The 14,352-nt window shown below is 50.8% G+C and overlaps 1 protein-coding gene across 1 annotated transcript; it reads right to left on the reverse strand.

The window, feature by feature from the left end:
• Positions 1-794: 794 nt before the first annotated feature.
• TGME49_313340 (hypothetical protein) lies at positions 795-13,064 on the reverse strand. Its single transcript, XM_018782761.1, has 12 exons — positions 10,649-13,064; positions 9,671-9,819; positions 9,135-9,209; positions 8,739-8,840; positions 8,090-8,214; positions 7,311-7,362; positions 6,829-6,981; positions 4,643-6,331; positions 4,128-4,199; positions 3,701-3,855; positions 2,981-3,088; positions 795-2,417 (listed from the first exon to the last, which is right to left on the reverse strand). Exons 1-12 carry the CDS (start codon positions 11,397-11,399, stop codon positions 1,514-1,516), a joined length of 4,335 nt encoding a protein of 1,444 aa, XP_018635432.1. The 5' UTR covers positions 11,400-13,064; the 3' UTR covers positions 795-1,513.
• Between the last annotated feature and the right edge of the window lie 1,288 nt (positions 13,065-14,352).

A 14,352-nucleotide genomic window follows, 5' to 3' on the forward strand; every position in this document is an offset into this window, starting at 1 on the left:
AGGCGTAAAGGCTGCAGCGTGTCGGACTACCGCCAGTCAGCTGGAAAGGTTTCAAATACACTGTTGTTCACGCTGTTGGATCTGATGTCCTCTGGCGAGGGCCACACAAGAAGCTGTTATAGCAGGCAACATCCTAAATTCCCGTCTTGTTGCCACTTCTCTAACCAAATGCTGAACGATAGCAAATGCACGAGATGTTTCTGAGGCATACCCAGGTGCTAGCGTGGCGCCTTTTGCAGTTTTATTAGTAATTCCATCTGGAACATGTGGCTTGCTAAGGTGTATGTCATCAACATGCCAATGAACTACCAGTGACGACGGAATTTATTTGATTGACAGAACAACACAGACGACTGAGTTGCAGCACATGGCTCCAGAAACAAAGTCGCCCTTCTGTCACCTAGTGCACAACGAGGTATCACTGACTGTTCTACAGAACGCCGCGGTCCAAACTCCACGCGTTTACCCTCAGCAACGGCTAGTTCTCTTGTGTCACTCGACGGAATTGTTCAAGAAACCGGCCGGAAACCAGCCGCCATCATCCGTACACGTGGGCATCATACTTCCTAGTGAAAGCCCTCGGTGGACTCTTGTTTTCAAGGCGTGCTCTATCAAGCGGGAAAATGTACCCGACACGTCCACCCGGAGCATGCGATCAATTTCTATCCTTATCCTCTGATGCAAGTACCTGAATTCGTGACATAAGGGAGGAAAATTGATATTGTGTGTAAACCGTGACGGTCCCCAAGAAGAATCTTTTTTCAAGGCAGTGTAAGGAAGTTACCAGTGTTTCACACTCTTTCAGCGTCCATAGTCAACTGGAGGATGCTCCAGTTTAGCAAAAATATCAAAATGAACCCGCGGGACCTATCGATATTTTGCTGCGGTACACCCGGCACTAATTATGGTAACCCATGTGGTGACACTGAGTTACCCTATTGGCTGCTTGGTCCCCCCTAATGACACTAAATACGCCACCCTTCCTCTGCTGACGATTCCGTATTCCACCGATGTTCCCGAAGTCTTCCCTCTCCTACTTTTGCTTAGGCTGTAGGCAGCTCGACACTTGATGGTTTCCTTCCACTTCCAAAATCGTCTATGTGCAAACAAACGGAAGAACAAATACTCTAGAAGATACAGCAGGCGCGGCTGTTAGTAATGCAGATGTGGATATTGCACCACACGATACATATGATAATGCTGCGCATTTCTATTTCGTATTAACTCGTATAGCAAGCAGTCCACTGACTGCCGGCTATCTTGTGTGTTTAATCGAGACTTTGCATCGGGTAAACGATGCTTTCGTCTGTCCAACACAAGACAAAGGTTGGCAGCACCTGGTAAACAACGGCATGAATTCATTTGAACTGTACAGTTTTTCGCGGCAGATGAATGACACGTCAGCTGGGTCCGTCAATCCGCATAAAAATGCCTCCGGGCGACTGCTTCATTCGTTGACAGTAAAATAGGCGACGCAGAAGAAACGAAAACGGCAAAGCCCCAGTTTAGTGTATCATCTCCGTCGTGGCGTGTAGAACGTTCGGCTCTCCACGTCGATGTAATTCATTAACTCGCGCGGCCTTCTGGTTCGTTTTTCGACTTGGGGTTGGTTCTTCGCGTGGAAAGATCCAGTTTTTCGGTTACTTTCGTCCGTGTCCTTTTCAACCTTTTCGGTATCCTTGTCGAGTCCGTTATCGCTTCTTAATTCAGCTACATTGCCCAAGGTGGAGGCTTTTCGAAGAGTTCCCTTCTGACCACGTATCTCTTCCATTTCTCGCCAAACTCCAGCTGTTTGCTGATTCTGACCGGGAAACGTGCCAAAAACGCTACCAGCCATGACGCGAATCGCAGGAAGGCTATCAGCCGAAACGAGAGGAGAAGACGGGTGTTCCAAGAGCACTGGGCTGGAAGCATCTTCTTCAAGCGCATCTACAAACCGTGCAGCATTATCTGTCGTCTCATCAACGGTGGGCTCCCACATCGCAACCATGGGGGGATACGTTCCTGAAGAGTGGTTGGTTTTGAGAGACCGCAGAAAGGGGCGACTCTTCGAGAGACCTACAGCCGGCACAAAATGCGTATTTTCATCCGCGAAACTACCTGAACTATCTACGCTGCCTGAACGCTGACGAGATGAGGCACTCGACGACTGTCGAGTATATCCGCCGTCCATTTCGCTCGCACTTGAAGTCGACTCTTCTCGCAACAGAGGAAGTTGTTCGCGACTGTTGCTTTCGGACGAGTTCTGCCCTTTAAAGAGTTTGCTGCGGATCTTTGAAACTAAATCGGGAATGAAATCCAAAAGATCGGAGTCTTCGTCACCGAGTGAATCTCCAGAACCTGACCGCGTTCGACTCTTCTCGCTACCACCTCTGGGTGAGTGAGGCACCAAATTCTGAATCGAAAGAGCTACGGGCCTGCAACACGACAACACGGGAGACGCGACGCTGGGCTGCAGTTGGGTTTGTTCCACAGCGAGAAAAAGAGAGTGAATTTGCAATTAAACGCCGCGCGATAATGAAATGAAACAGTTTCCCGAGCCCTCGCAGCGAAACAAGACGAGGATCTGTAGATTACATATACGCCGTCGCAAACGCAGTCGTAAACAGAGCATCAGTCATATCCAAATCGTCTACTAGTGTTTTGCTGAAACGGGGAGTGCCGCCGCCATGTAAACCCAGAATATCTGTTCATCTCTTCTGCAGTGTCCGACACCGTCGTTTCAAGTAAAACTTTCTGCACCAAAAAGTATCGTAAACCTGCAGTAAACGCTTTCCATGCAGAGTACGAGACTCCTCAGAAACAGCGAAAGACAAGCAGGAAATCCGGAGGCACAGAGCCACTCGACTTCGCCTCCCGGGTTACGGACGACCACGGAGTGGGGAAAATCTCTGTAAACGAGCACTCATAGAGTTCGACGAGGTGTGAAAACCTGTGATAGCGTTTCCTCGAAACTTGTATCGAGGAGTTTTTTTCGTACCTGTACATTGCAACAGAACGGTGAGTCTTCCGGGATGATTTGAGAGACGATGTTCGGTCTGTCCAGCCTGGAAGCGAGTCTGCCTTCGATTCGTGCATGTGCCACATCCTAAAAAAGCAAGAAAGCAACGGAAGCAGTTCTCTTGCAAGTGATCGAAAACCACTGGTTTCCTATTGAGAGTTTCAGTTCGATAAAGACAGATACAAAACGTGTAACAACAGCTTGGTTCTGAGCAACGGGAGCAAATGAACAAAAGTCGGCCTAGAAGCGCGAGGCAACACTTCTTGAGTGTAAAAAGACGTGAAACGGTTTCGCGCGATCGTCACACGCGACTGCATTGTGGCTTACTATCGAACGCGAATTGCACCCGAATAGAAGACTCTGGTTCGTTGAGAAGGATCTTAAGCAGAGAGTGGCTGCCTCGTTCCTTGGGCAATGCCCAGAATTCGCAAAGTCACAGATAAGCACGGATTAATCCAGAAAAAGCCTCCTGACCAGGTGAACATAAACGCTCAGCAGATATCTCTACAAATCAATTCCGTCAAGAAGAAATGTTGCAAATGTTGCCGAGCAGGGTGCGAAAGAAGTAGGCAACGCAGCGCAGTCTGACCTCAGAAGACGAGACTGGTCCCTGTCGACACCCGTTCTTTCAGACTTTCTCCCATTTCAGCTTGAGAACAGAACTAAATGGGAGACTGTCCAGAAACGCAAAAGCCTCACTGGCTAGCGAAAGACGAGAGATCCTTCGGAGGACCCGGCAAAGAAAGTTGAGAACCTCGTCTCATGTAGGGCTGCCGCATTTGGAGACCAATGAGCCGGTCGATGTCACTCCGGGCGTCCTGCAACTGATCGACGAAGCGTGTTTCCATTTCTTCCTGAGAGACAAAAAGCAACCACAGAGACGCATGCAACTCTCCTTCACCAAAAAATACTCGAGTGAACAAATCATGAACTCCCCTTGCGAGCACCCTTGTACAGACACCCCCACATATAAGTATATATACATGGATACAGATCGATATAAATCGAGAGAGGTACAGAGAGAGACAGAGGTGTACAACACCCCCGGTCACACAAGTGTGTATTTTTGTGTATCTTGAATTGTTTCATGTGCTGGTACAAAGGGCGAAATCGTTTGATGGCCTACCTTGCGCATTGCCAGGTTTTCATTTACTTCCAGCATCTGCAGAATCTGTTTTTTCTTCTCGCTGTTCTTTTGCTGAAAAGGCAACACCCATTCCGAAGAGGAGCACCTTGCTGTATCTTGCCATCGGCAAGCGCAATTGAATGGTCATAAGAGAATCAAAGCACTCTAAGTCCGGACTGCGTGTTCTTCCTGGATGACTTCTCACGAGTATCAGTCGCCACCTGACCGGACGGGAAATCAAAAAAAGGCTCGGTTGAGAGAAACCTGGAAACGGCGCTGACACCTAAGACTGCGCCCGCCATTCGTCCATGCAGAGTAGTCTCTCAGATCGCACAGAGACGATTCCAGAAACAACGCATTCCTCTGCGAGGTCTCTGAACCTGTAGAACCCCCTCCTGTGAAGAACGTCTGAACATGTGCACAAAACCTAGAGCAGTTCCTTCTGCTGGCTTTCGTTTGCTACACCACATTCGCGATCCCTGGAAAGAGAGGTTCCTTCCCGCTACGACTCTCACCTGGAGCCGGGTCCTGAAAGCCGAAAGATCTTTTTCGCGCTTCTGTCTGATTGTATCGACTTCCTCTTTGAGCATCGCACATGTGCGGGAAAGGGCTGTGCACTCTGCAGCGGACTCGGCCAGTCGGGCCTCCACTTGGTCTCTTCCAGATTCGACGTTTTTCGCCCTGTTTTCCACTCTCTCGAGTTCTCTCTGCTTCTCCTCAAGCGTCCTCTGGTCGACAGCGCGTGCCGCTTGTGCAGCGTCAAGAGTCTTGGCCATCTCACGCCTCTCTTCGACAGCCTTGTCGAGCTGCGACCGGAGGGTGGTTGCCTCTTCTTGTAGCGCGGCTTCTTTACCCCTTGACACCTCCAGCTCACGAGTGGTTTTTGCCAGGACCTCCTGTTGAAGGGTGTGTTTTCTTCGAAGAGACTCCACCTCGCTGAGAGCAGAGTTGAGACGCTCTTTCGTCTGAAGAACCTCCTCGTCTTTCGCCTTCAATTCCTTCTCCGCGTCCGCCTGCTTCGTCGCTTGCTCCGCTTGCAGCGCTTTCACTTCTTCGCTTAGTTTCGCCACTTCATTCTGTCGCGCCAGCAGCTCGGCCTCTCGCTGAATGCGGGACTTATCTAGATTTCCCCTCGCCTCTTTCTCCTGTTCCAAAACCTCCTTGAGCGCAGCTGTCTCCTCGGCTGCAGCCTCCAAAGCTGCGAGGCGGTTCCCCAAGCCGGTCTTGTCTTTCTTCTCCTTTTCGAGAAGCTGAGTCATCTTCTCTCGCTCGGCTTCTGCAGTTTTCACTTGGCTCTCTAACGTGGCGATCTCGCCACACAGTTTCGCGATCTCTCCGTCTTTCCTTCTCTCCAACTCGTCCTTCTCAGCCGTCAGCTGCTGCACCACTGTCTCCTTCTCTTTGGCAATCGCATCCTTCTCCTTCCTCAGCGCCGCCTCCATCTTTTCCACCTCCTCCCGGTCCACCATAGTAGCTGTGTGCCTCTCCATTTCCTGTGTGTCTTCTCGTTCCATTTGCGCGCGTTCGTACCGTTCACATAGGTCCTCAACTCGTTGTTTCGCGGCCTGATACTCCGTCTGAACTCTGTCCATGTCGTCCTTTTTCACGTACTGCAACAGCTCCGCCTCGAAATGCTTCTCTAGAGTGTCGTTGTACTTCTTCAAGATCTCGTTCCGATCCAAGAGTTGTGCGTGGTTCTTCTTCAGCTCCTCCAGTTCATGCTGCAGGGCTTCGGTCCGCCTCTCGCACAGTGCATGCGTCTCGCCTCTTGTAGAGGCGGCTCTCGACGTCGCGCCACTCCCTGCCAAAGACGCTGGATTCTCTCGTTCGCGTCCTCTCCCTTCTTCTTCCTTCACATGCACTCCCTGGATCGACCCCGCGGGCGCTGAGCCCTGCCTCAAAGCGGAGTCTCCCGCAGAGACAGCTGCAGCAGAAACGTCAGTTCTTTCTTCGACAAACTCTCCCGCCTTGCCCGACTCGGAATCCAGAAGCTCGGCTGCCAGAGACTCCTGGTGTCTCACGCGACTGTTGGAGAAGTCCACTGAACATCTTCGAGAGCGCTGGAACTCCTTCCTTCTCTCGAATCTCTCTGTTGCAGGTGCTGCGCCGCCGGGGAAAACGCTCCCTCCCGTCATGCGTAATTTCATCTGCAGTGCCATGTCACTCGCCAGTGCAGACAGGGGAGTTGAAACCTCTCGCCCTTCCTGAGAGAAAAAAGCGGACCGAGACGGATCCTTCATTGCCGTCTTTATCTTCGTCATATCCATACCCGCTGTTCAGGCGCTCCTACCTTGTGGCATCGCCCCTCCTACGCTGAGTTTGTCTGGTGACCTTTGTTAAATTGATACACGCTCTTCAGGTGGTTCTGGTTCTACGATGATGGTTTCGTTTGCCATTCGTTCAACTCCAACTACATTTTCGCAACTTCGGACCGACTGTGTCACTGAAGCACACATGTCACCCAACATCGATGAGAAAGGCATTGAAAGCAGGTTGGAAAATGACACCACAAAGGAAAGTTCGGCAAGTCCGTCTTCGGAGGCATCTAGCAAAGGTGGAGAAAACGCACGCATTTTAGAGAGACGACAGAGACGAATAAACGGTGAACAGTGCACGCGACATGACATTTTCGTTCTCATGCGGACGGAGCTTTTTGGGTTCCCTTGATACCAAACAGCGTTTCGGTCAAGAAGTGACGTACCCGAGGAAAGTTTAGAGCCACAGTTCCATGACTGCTCCGCGACAGAGCTCGGCTTGACATGGCTGCAGTCTCTCCACGTGCAACGCGAACGACTTCCTTCAAATCCTCGATCATCGAATCCTTCTGGGAAGACAGAGTCGTGAGACGCTTCACCTGAAATCGACAGACAACCAGGCGAATTCGAGGAGTCTGTTATCATTACAGTGCATGACCTCTCTGTGCTCTTCATGCTCTCAACGCCGGCTTTGGACCGACGAGACGGTAGCCTGTGTGGACCAGTCTCTATTGAGGGTTCTGAAATCGTCTTGCCTTGATAGCCTCAGAGAAAAAAGCAGTAGCAGATCCTTGTGTAAAAGATGGAACAAAGATGCCTTTGTTCACACGGAAACAGGGGTAATTATCTCCAACTTTTTGCCTCTCTGTCCCCAGTTAAGACGCTTCCAAGACCGAGGAAACTCTCCTGTCCTCGAGGTGAGACTTACTTCCCGTTGAACGCTGTTCAGTTGATCGCGAAGCGCCGTGGCCTCCATCGACCTATGAAAGGAAATTGGAGTAGGTCCAGCAAGACAGGTAAGAACAGAGAAAAGGAAAGTGAAGAACTTGCAGCCGGCGGCTGGCACCCACTGAGGAGAGGGGAGAACGCACCGCAAACATGGTCGAGAGAAACGCATTCGAGGGAAGCCACACAGATTGCCAACATCTCTCCGTAAACCAACGGACAGCTGCGTCTCTCTCAGCCGCGTGTCAACCCTCCGAACCAGTTGGGAGGTACACCGAAACAAGCCACCTTTGTGAAAACGTTGGTCTCTCTCTGTTTGCGAAAACGAAGGGAACATGAGAAAACCCATGCAGTGCAGATACCCCGGCGCGTTTAGTTTTCCCCGAGGCGGACCGGGTGATTCAGAAACAGTCGCTGCAGCCGCAGATGAAAGTGACTTCCAGAGCGGCTGCCACAGCCTACGCCCACGGTCTTGTGGGGTTTCAATCGAGGTTCGCACAGGTCGAAACTGGGAGTGCAGTAAGACAACGAGAGCCCTGCGCCTTAACCGATGCGTGCGGAGATACGAACATCCAGACTCCAACAGCTACGCCGATGTGTCTCTGGTGCAGCGGCTTTCCATTGAGGTTGTCACTGCGGCTGGCGCCGATGGGAAGATGAGAGGAGAGATATACTACATACAGGAAAGGAGAGAAAATGAGAGAGGGAGAGACCGAACGAGAGGGGCCGAACTTGTATCCTGGTGTGCACTCTCGCGCTTACTCGATAGACTCCTTGTTTTCCTTCGTTTTCTTCTCGAGGGCGAGAAACTTCTGTTCCAGCGTCGCGTTGTCCTTCCGCTCATCACGCAAGTGTTTTTCTGTGAGATCTAACTGAGACTTGAGGTGCTGAAGAACAATCCATACGCACCACAAGCCCCGTTGTCTAGAGGCACGACAAAGCGCTCGCACTCAAACTGTCTCCCCGCCTGCCGCCTCTCTTCAGAGAAGCCTACCACATCTCTGGAGAGTCGCGCCGGCGGAAACGGACAAAGACTTAAATCTCCCAGCCAAGGTGAACTGTTTCAACTTCGCGTTCCCGAGCGGCTCCCTGATCGACAGAGAATATCTTGTACTGATCTTTGGAAATTCAGAAAGGTTCAATTGGATAAGACGAACATGTCTACCCAGGGAGTTACGCGTGTCCTGGAGGCCACAACAAGGTCTGTCATGCGAACTTGCTTCTGCCTCAACTCGGGCAGACAGAAAAGACAGGGTGAGGTCTCAGACGATGGTTCCCCTAGGACGTCCAAAGGACTCTCTGAAAAAGGAACTCCCGAGTCTCATCTCTCTCGAAAATAACAAGCAGCAGCTTCATTCACGGCGACAACACCAGAGTTCCGTGGAGAACAGATGCAGCGGCGAACACGTACGAAATTCTCAGCTTTGAGCTTCTCCACCGCCTCCGACAAATGGTGGCGACTCTCGAACTGGGATCGGCGACACTCGTCCTGCAGATCGTCAATCTGTTCCGTCTGAGGAAAGAAAGAACAACGCAGCGGGACATATGGATAGAAAACCGAGCGTTTTCCCCCGGCTGTGCGCAAGCAAAGTAAACCTCCACGAAAACTGCGGAAAACGCAGACGACAGAGACCGCACGAGGGAGCAAAATTGAAGCGACTCTCGTTTTTGAATCGGCGTCTTTCTCCCAAAACAACCTTGTCTCCGAGGAGCTCATTGCTCGAGTTCTTGTCTCGAACTCCTCTTCTCCAAGATCCGTTCTTCTACTCTCCGGCTGCTCACCCTCGCGAACTGTGAATTCTCTCACCTGGCGCTGCCGCTGCTCCTCAGAGCGTTTCAGCTTCTCTGACAGGACTGCATTGCTTCGCCTAAGAGTGTCGGCCTGACAGGATCGTAAGGCATGGAGGTGAGAGACTGTAACGAAAAAGCGAAAGTGTCACGGTAACACCATAGCGACGGGATCCCAAGAGACAGCAGCAGAACATACCTGAAAGCATGACTCTTGCAAGCAAAGAATCCACTGAATACCCCGTATTGGTAAGCGGAAAACAGTCAGGGTAACACCGCATAAACTACCCAGATGGAAAGCATTTTACAAATACAACCAGCTGATCGTCACGCATAAATGTAAGAAAGCTAATCAGAGGAATGAGCGACTGTCCTTTTGATAACGTTCTGCCCGCAGTGGGAAGTAATCTTCCTTTCTGCTATTGAGTCCGCAGATCGACGGCTGTCAAGAAAAACAGAGTGTGCGTTTCAGGCAGCAACGGCACTTGCAGGATGAATGGCGAAGGCATTCGCGAGGAGAAAGGGAGGAAACAGCGATCTCGAAAACTTGCGCACCTCTGCTTTTGCTCGATCCACAGAGGGAAGGAGCTCATGCGTGAGAAACGCATGCAGTTGCTTGATTTGTCTCTCCACACCTTCCGTGGATCCACGCTCAGACGAAAAGCCGATGCTGGAACTCGTATTCAACGGGGATATTATCGAACCTGGAGAGACACCTCAAAAAAAAGCACAGCGCACGCACAGAGCGGGGACGGCCTTTCGCATCGCTCACATCTCTCCCCCCTGCTTTGGACTTCTTCATGGAAAGTAATTCATACATTACGCCCAGAACAAAACCCATGTGGAGTAATCTCAATGCCGCAGCATATTGGAATCCAGCACTGCAGTAGTCTTAAGCAGTCCAGTGGGCAGCGCTAAAGGAAAGCTTGGTAAGACGTAGAAGAAGCCGCATAGACCGAGTCAAGATCCCCAGCTAGCACCGACCATAAGCTGACCGGAGTATATGGTAGTATGTCTAAATGAACCACTCCCAAGTCCCCGATCGTTACTGAATATAGGTAGACGAAACCCATCCGCACACCCTAACACTAGGAAGAAGACGACCAGAGTGATTATTGCAATATATTTGCACAGCTGGTTGCCAGCAGGTGTAATTGATCGCCGAAGACGTGAAACGAAATCGAATGGAGAGGATCGAAAAAGGCGAGGCGTCTTGCAGGGATGCCCTCTGGCGAAATCGACTACGAATGGTATTCACATATGCGCAGAAATAGTGCTCCGGAATTAATTACAGTAAATATCTCGAAAAAGGATCCCTCTGACTCTTTCCCTCTTGCCCGGGACAAGAGCAAATCTTCAATGCGGAGTGGGAAACGCAGAGAGTCATCGACAGAAGGCGGAAGAAAGCCAAAGGTACCCATGAGAGAGGAGCACAGCCACTGTCACCTCCACGACCACAAACGCATGCACTCGCGTGTCCTCGGTTCTGCGAAGTCGTGCTAGAGTTATGTTTCTGCAAGATTTCCCTCTTACTTGGTGTGCCTCTTCGCCTCGAGGCGCGGCTTTGACCGCCAGTAATGAGGCGACTCATCGGCTGAGGCCAAGCCCCTTCAACACCGGAGGCGTGGATGAGGTCGTCGAGATCGCTTTTGCAGTCTTTTGCGACCTCGCAGATTTCTTGTAGGATGAACTGGACGACATGTTCGTCCTTGACGAGGCTCCTTGAGACCTGTTCCTCTGCGTTCGCAGACTGTGGAACGCGTTCGGAGTGGTTCTCAGAAGCCTGCCGAGTCGCGAAAAGGTCTGAGAACCCCCCTGACCTCTGGCTCGACGGCAGAGAAGCAGACCGAGATGACGGCAGGGACTGCAGTGTCGTCTGCTCTCGAAGCACAGAGTTTTTGACATCTCCAGGCGTATCATTTCGCTCTGAGGCTAAACCCGAAAATCCGAACTTTCCTCTTCTTCCACTTTTGCTTTCTCGACCCTCGCTGAGAAAGAACTCTCTGCTGCCCAGCATCCCCCCACCCTCCTCCGTCTGCAACTTGCTCGCCAACGACGACAAAAGCGGACTCCGCACTCCTTCAGAGCCCGTGTCTCCCCGAACTGTCTCCTCGCCTGTTTCCTTGACTGTCTCCTCGCCTAAAGGTCCAGAAGCGGAAGGCGACCTGCCCGAAGGAGGTGCCATACGGACGGGGAAATCAGTCCAGCGAGAGGAAGGAAGCGTGGCAGTCTCAGACGCCGTCGCCTCTGCGGGCGAGTTGACGACGCAGGTACGAGAGCTCATAGTGGGGAGAGGGAAGCGCGAAAACAAACGTGGGCTGAAGAGTGGAAAGTGTGGAGACCAAACGACAAGGGCACAGAGGGGTCGACATCGCTATAGGAGTATAATACATGTAGACACATGTATACATATAGAGAGAGAGAAGGAAAAGTTGTTTTGGAAACGTGGAGAGAAATTGCACATGGAAATAACTGGTGAGATGAAAAGTATTCAAATAACGAATGCCAGCGTTTGACAGAGACAAGCGAAGTCGAACGAGGCCCTGATGCTGCAAGTCCCGCGCTTTTCGGACTGCTGAAGAGAGCAAACAGGCACCGATAAAGTGCGAATCGAAGACTGAGGTGTCGGTGCCTTCACCCTGGAATTCCACGCCACAAAACCACGGGAAGAACAGCGTAAACTGTACGCTGAGGTTCTTGGTAAGTTCAAGAGCCGCGGCAGTTCGCCGGGACAGCCAAAATCGGTAAAGAATCTCGAAAGTCGAAAGCCACGAAAACCGTTCCCACAGGTCCTTTCGTGTCAAACGTTTCCTTCGTTCCGTACAGAACAGGAAGGAAGTTTTGATTTTCTTGGTGTCGCAAGTTTCTGGATGCTGTGGTAGACGGTGATGGCGGGAGGATGCAGAGGGCAGAGTCTCTAAAATGACTTCTTCTCCACCTCGAATGACATTCTTCGCGAAGAGAAAAGATTATAGTAAAAAGGCTTCGCAACTGAAAGGTCCCTGTAAGGCATGCGAACAAGGGTTTACGGATTGAAAATGGACGTGAGTATGCGGTATAAGTGGTCCCCTTCGGGGTTATGGCTCAACCCTGCACGAGAGACGCAGTTGGGAACAGCGTGAAAATTGGAGACAAGTTCCTGAACGAAAACAGATTTGTAAAAAATGGTAAAGAAAAGGATAACAAAAGACGCTGGACGATGCCGGACCCTCTCAACAAAGTTAACACCAGCAGCGGCGGTTTTACTCGTTGTGGAAGAAGTGACCTTCCGCTAGCGAACGGAGTTCGCAGGGCGGAATTGCTGAAAGAACGACGAGTCTTGAGGCGGATAGGAAAGCCAGAGAGAGACAACGGAGCAAGAGATCAAAACGTGTCAAAACTTTCGCGGAACGTCTCTTTCCCCTGTCGCGGTTGTACCGGAACTTCCACGGTTCTGTCCCGGCGACCAGCGGTACGAGGACTCTGCCGAAAAATATACGGAGAAAATGTTGGCCCGCAGAAAAAGCACCTCGATTAAACCTTTATGCAGCGGTGGATTTCGTGATTTTCAGTCCGTCTTCCGAAAAAAATTCCATCGAAAGACTCCAGTGAGGCACAAGTCGCTCGATGGCAAGAAGGCGGCCTCATCGCGCAACGGGGTTTGACAAAAACACCGCGAAACCGGTCAGGTCCAAGACTATGCCTCTTGACTTTTAATGTCTGTCAGGAAAAGGAAGGGGCAGAAAGGGGAAACCGTTCTCTCCTCATGTTCTCTCTTTTTCCCGCCCCTCGTTCCTACGCTAATCGATTCTCCCTGGACTGCGAGGGGATATGTGTGAAGAGAAATGGCAGACATGAGATCCTGCGCATGCCGGTTTTGCACAGAGGATATGGCAACTTTATGTACCATTCTACGAACGGTTCGGATGTTGATTTCCCAAGAAGTAATGCGATCTATGTCTATTATGCCTGGGTGAACTAATCTTCTGGCATGCGGCTTCTGCGTAGATGGAACCATCAAACCCAGATAACTCCGTACCAGTCACCTGGATCGTAACACAACAGCATTTCTGGAAGTCAGACAAAGCCGTCTTCCCAAACAGTTTTTCGGTCGACCTTCCAGGGGCTGAGCCCATTGAAAACTAAGTCATACCTGATCAGTTTTATGAAAGATCTGCCGTTGTTTATAGACCAGAGAAGGTTCACGCGACAAAAGAAAGAGCCTCAGGTTATACCTAGGAAGTTAACGTGAAACGTATGTAACCGAGGATTACCTGAACAGCACAGAAGCATACCGTTATACTCGAAAAACTGGTACGGTCCTCTACGGATTCGCTAAGTGGAATTAAGAATGGGTCCAGAGAAAAACAGTATCCGCAGTCGACGGATTATAGCGTTCTGCCTTTTTTCAAGTTGTCTGGCGTAGCCCAGTTCTTTGCGACGTCCGCCACGTTTTGCGGTCATGTCTCACTGCAGTTCTGCCTTTGTGAATTGGACGGAAGTACTTTGAACACCGCCGAGTATGCTAGAGAAAACCATTTAGGTAATATATGAATTGATGTTACGAACCAGTTGACTGGTGTGAGTGTTCCAACAATCGACAAGCCGCTCATCCAAGAGCGGAATTCTTTAGAGCGTACCGGCACCGCAGTTTTTCCCTGACGGAGCGGCAGTAATAATCAAAGAGGGAAGCAAATGAAAAGCGGAAGATTCTACGATACACTTACGTGCCCGATACTCATACGTGGGTAATAACATTTGCTCCACGTTGTACACGAAACTCCCTTCCCACTGAGAAAAAGTGCTGCATCACCTCGTCAATCGAGATGCGATGTGAGAAACTCAAACTTCTCAGACTCGTTTGTCACCTGAAAGACTGCACATTTCTGACAGCGAAGTCAAGATAACAGCAGAAGGGCCGAGCCATCGCGAGAACTCTTCCAGTCACCAATGGTCTGCATGCGTCAAGTCTGCGTTTTTCGTCCGTAAGTCCCCGACAGAAGGAGAAATAACCGTTGTCAGCATTCAGTGCAAGAGAAAAGCGGGCTCGTAAGCAATTCCAGAAGTCCAGGACCGAGATGCACATCAAATAACAGGGAGAGATGTAGGCTTCTGTGAATGCCGCACGGTGGAACTTTCGGCATTTACTGCTGATTAAAAAGTATGTCATCTGGGTACGCAGCCGTTCTCGACCGAACACACAGGCGCTAGGAGCATCTGCAAATACTCCATTAGACAGGAAAGCTGCGGAATGACGC

The sequence above is a fragment of the Toxoplasma gondii genome, chromosome XI, assembly GCF_000006565.2.
Source record: "Toxoplasma gondii ME49 chromosome XI, whole genome shotgun sequence".
Taxonomy (NCBI): Eukaryota; Apicomplexa; class Conoidasida; order Eucoccidiorida; family Sarcocystidae; genus Toxoplasma; species Toxoplasma gondii.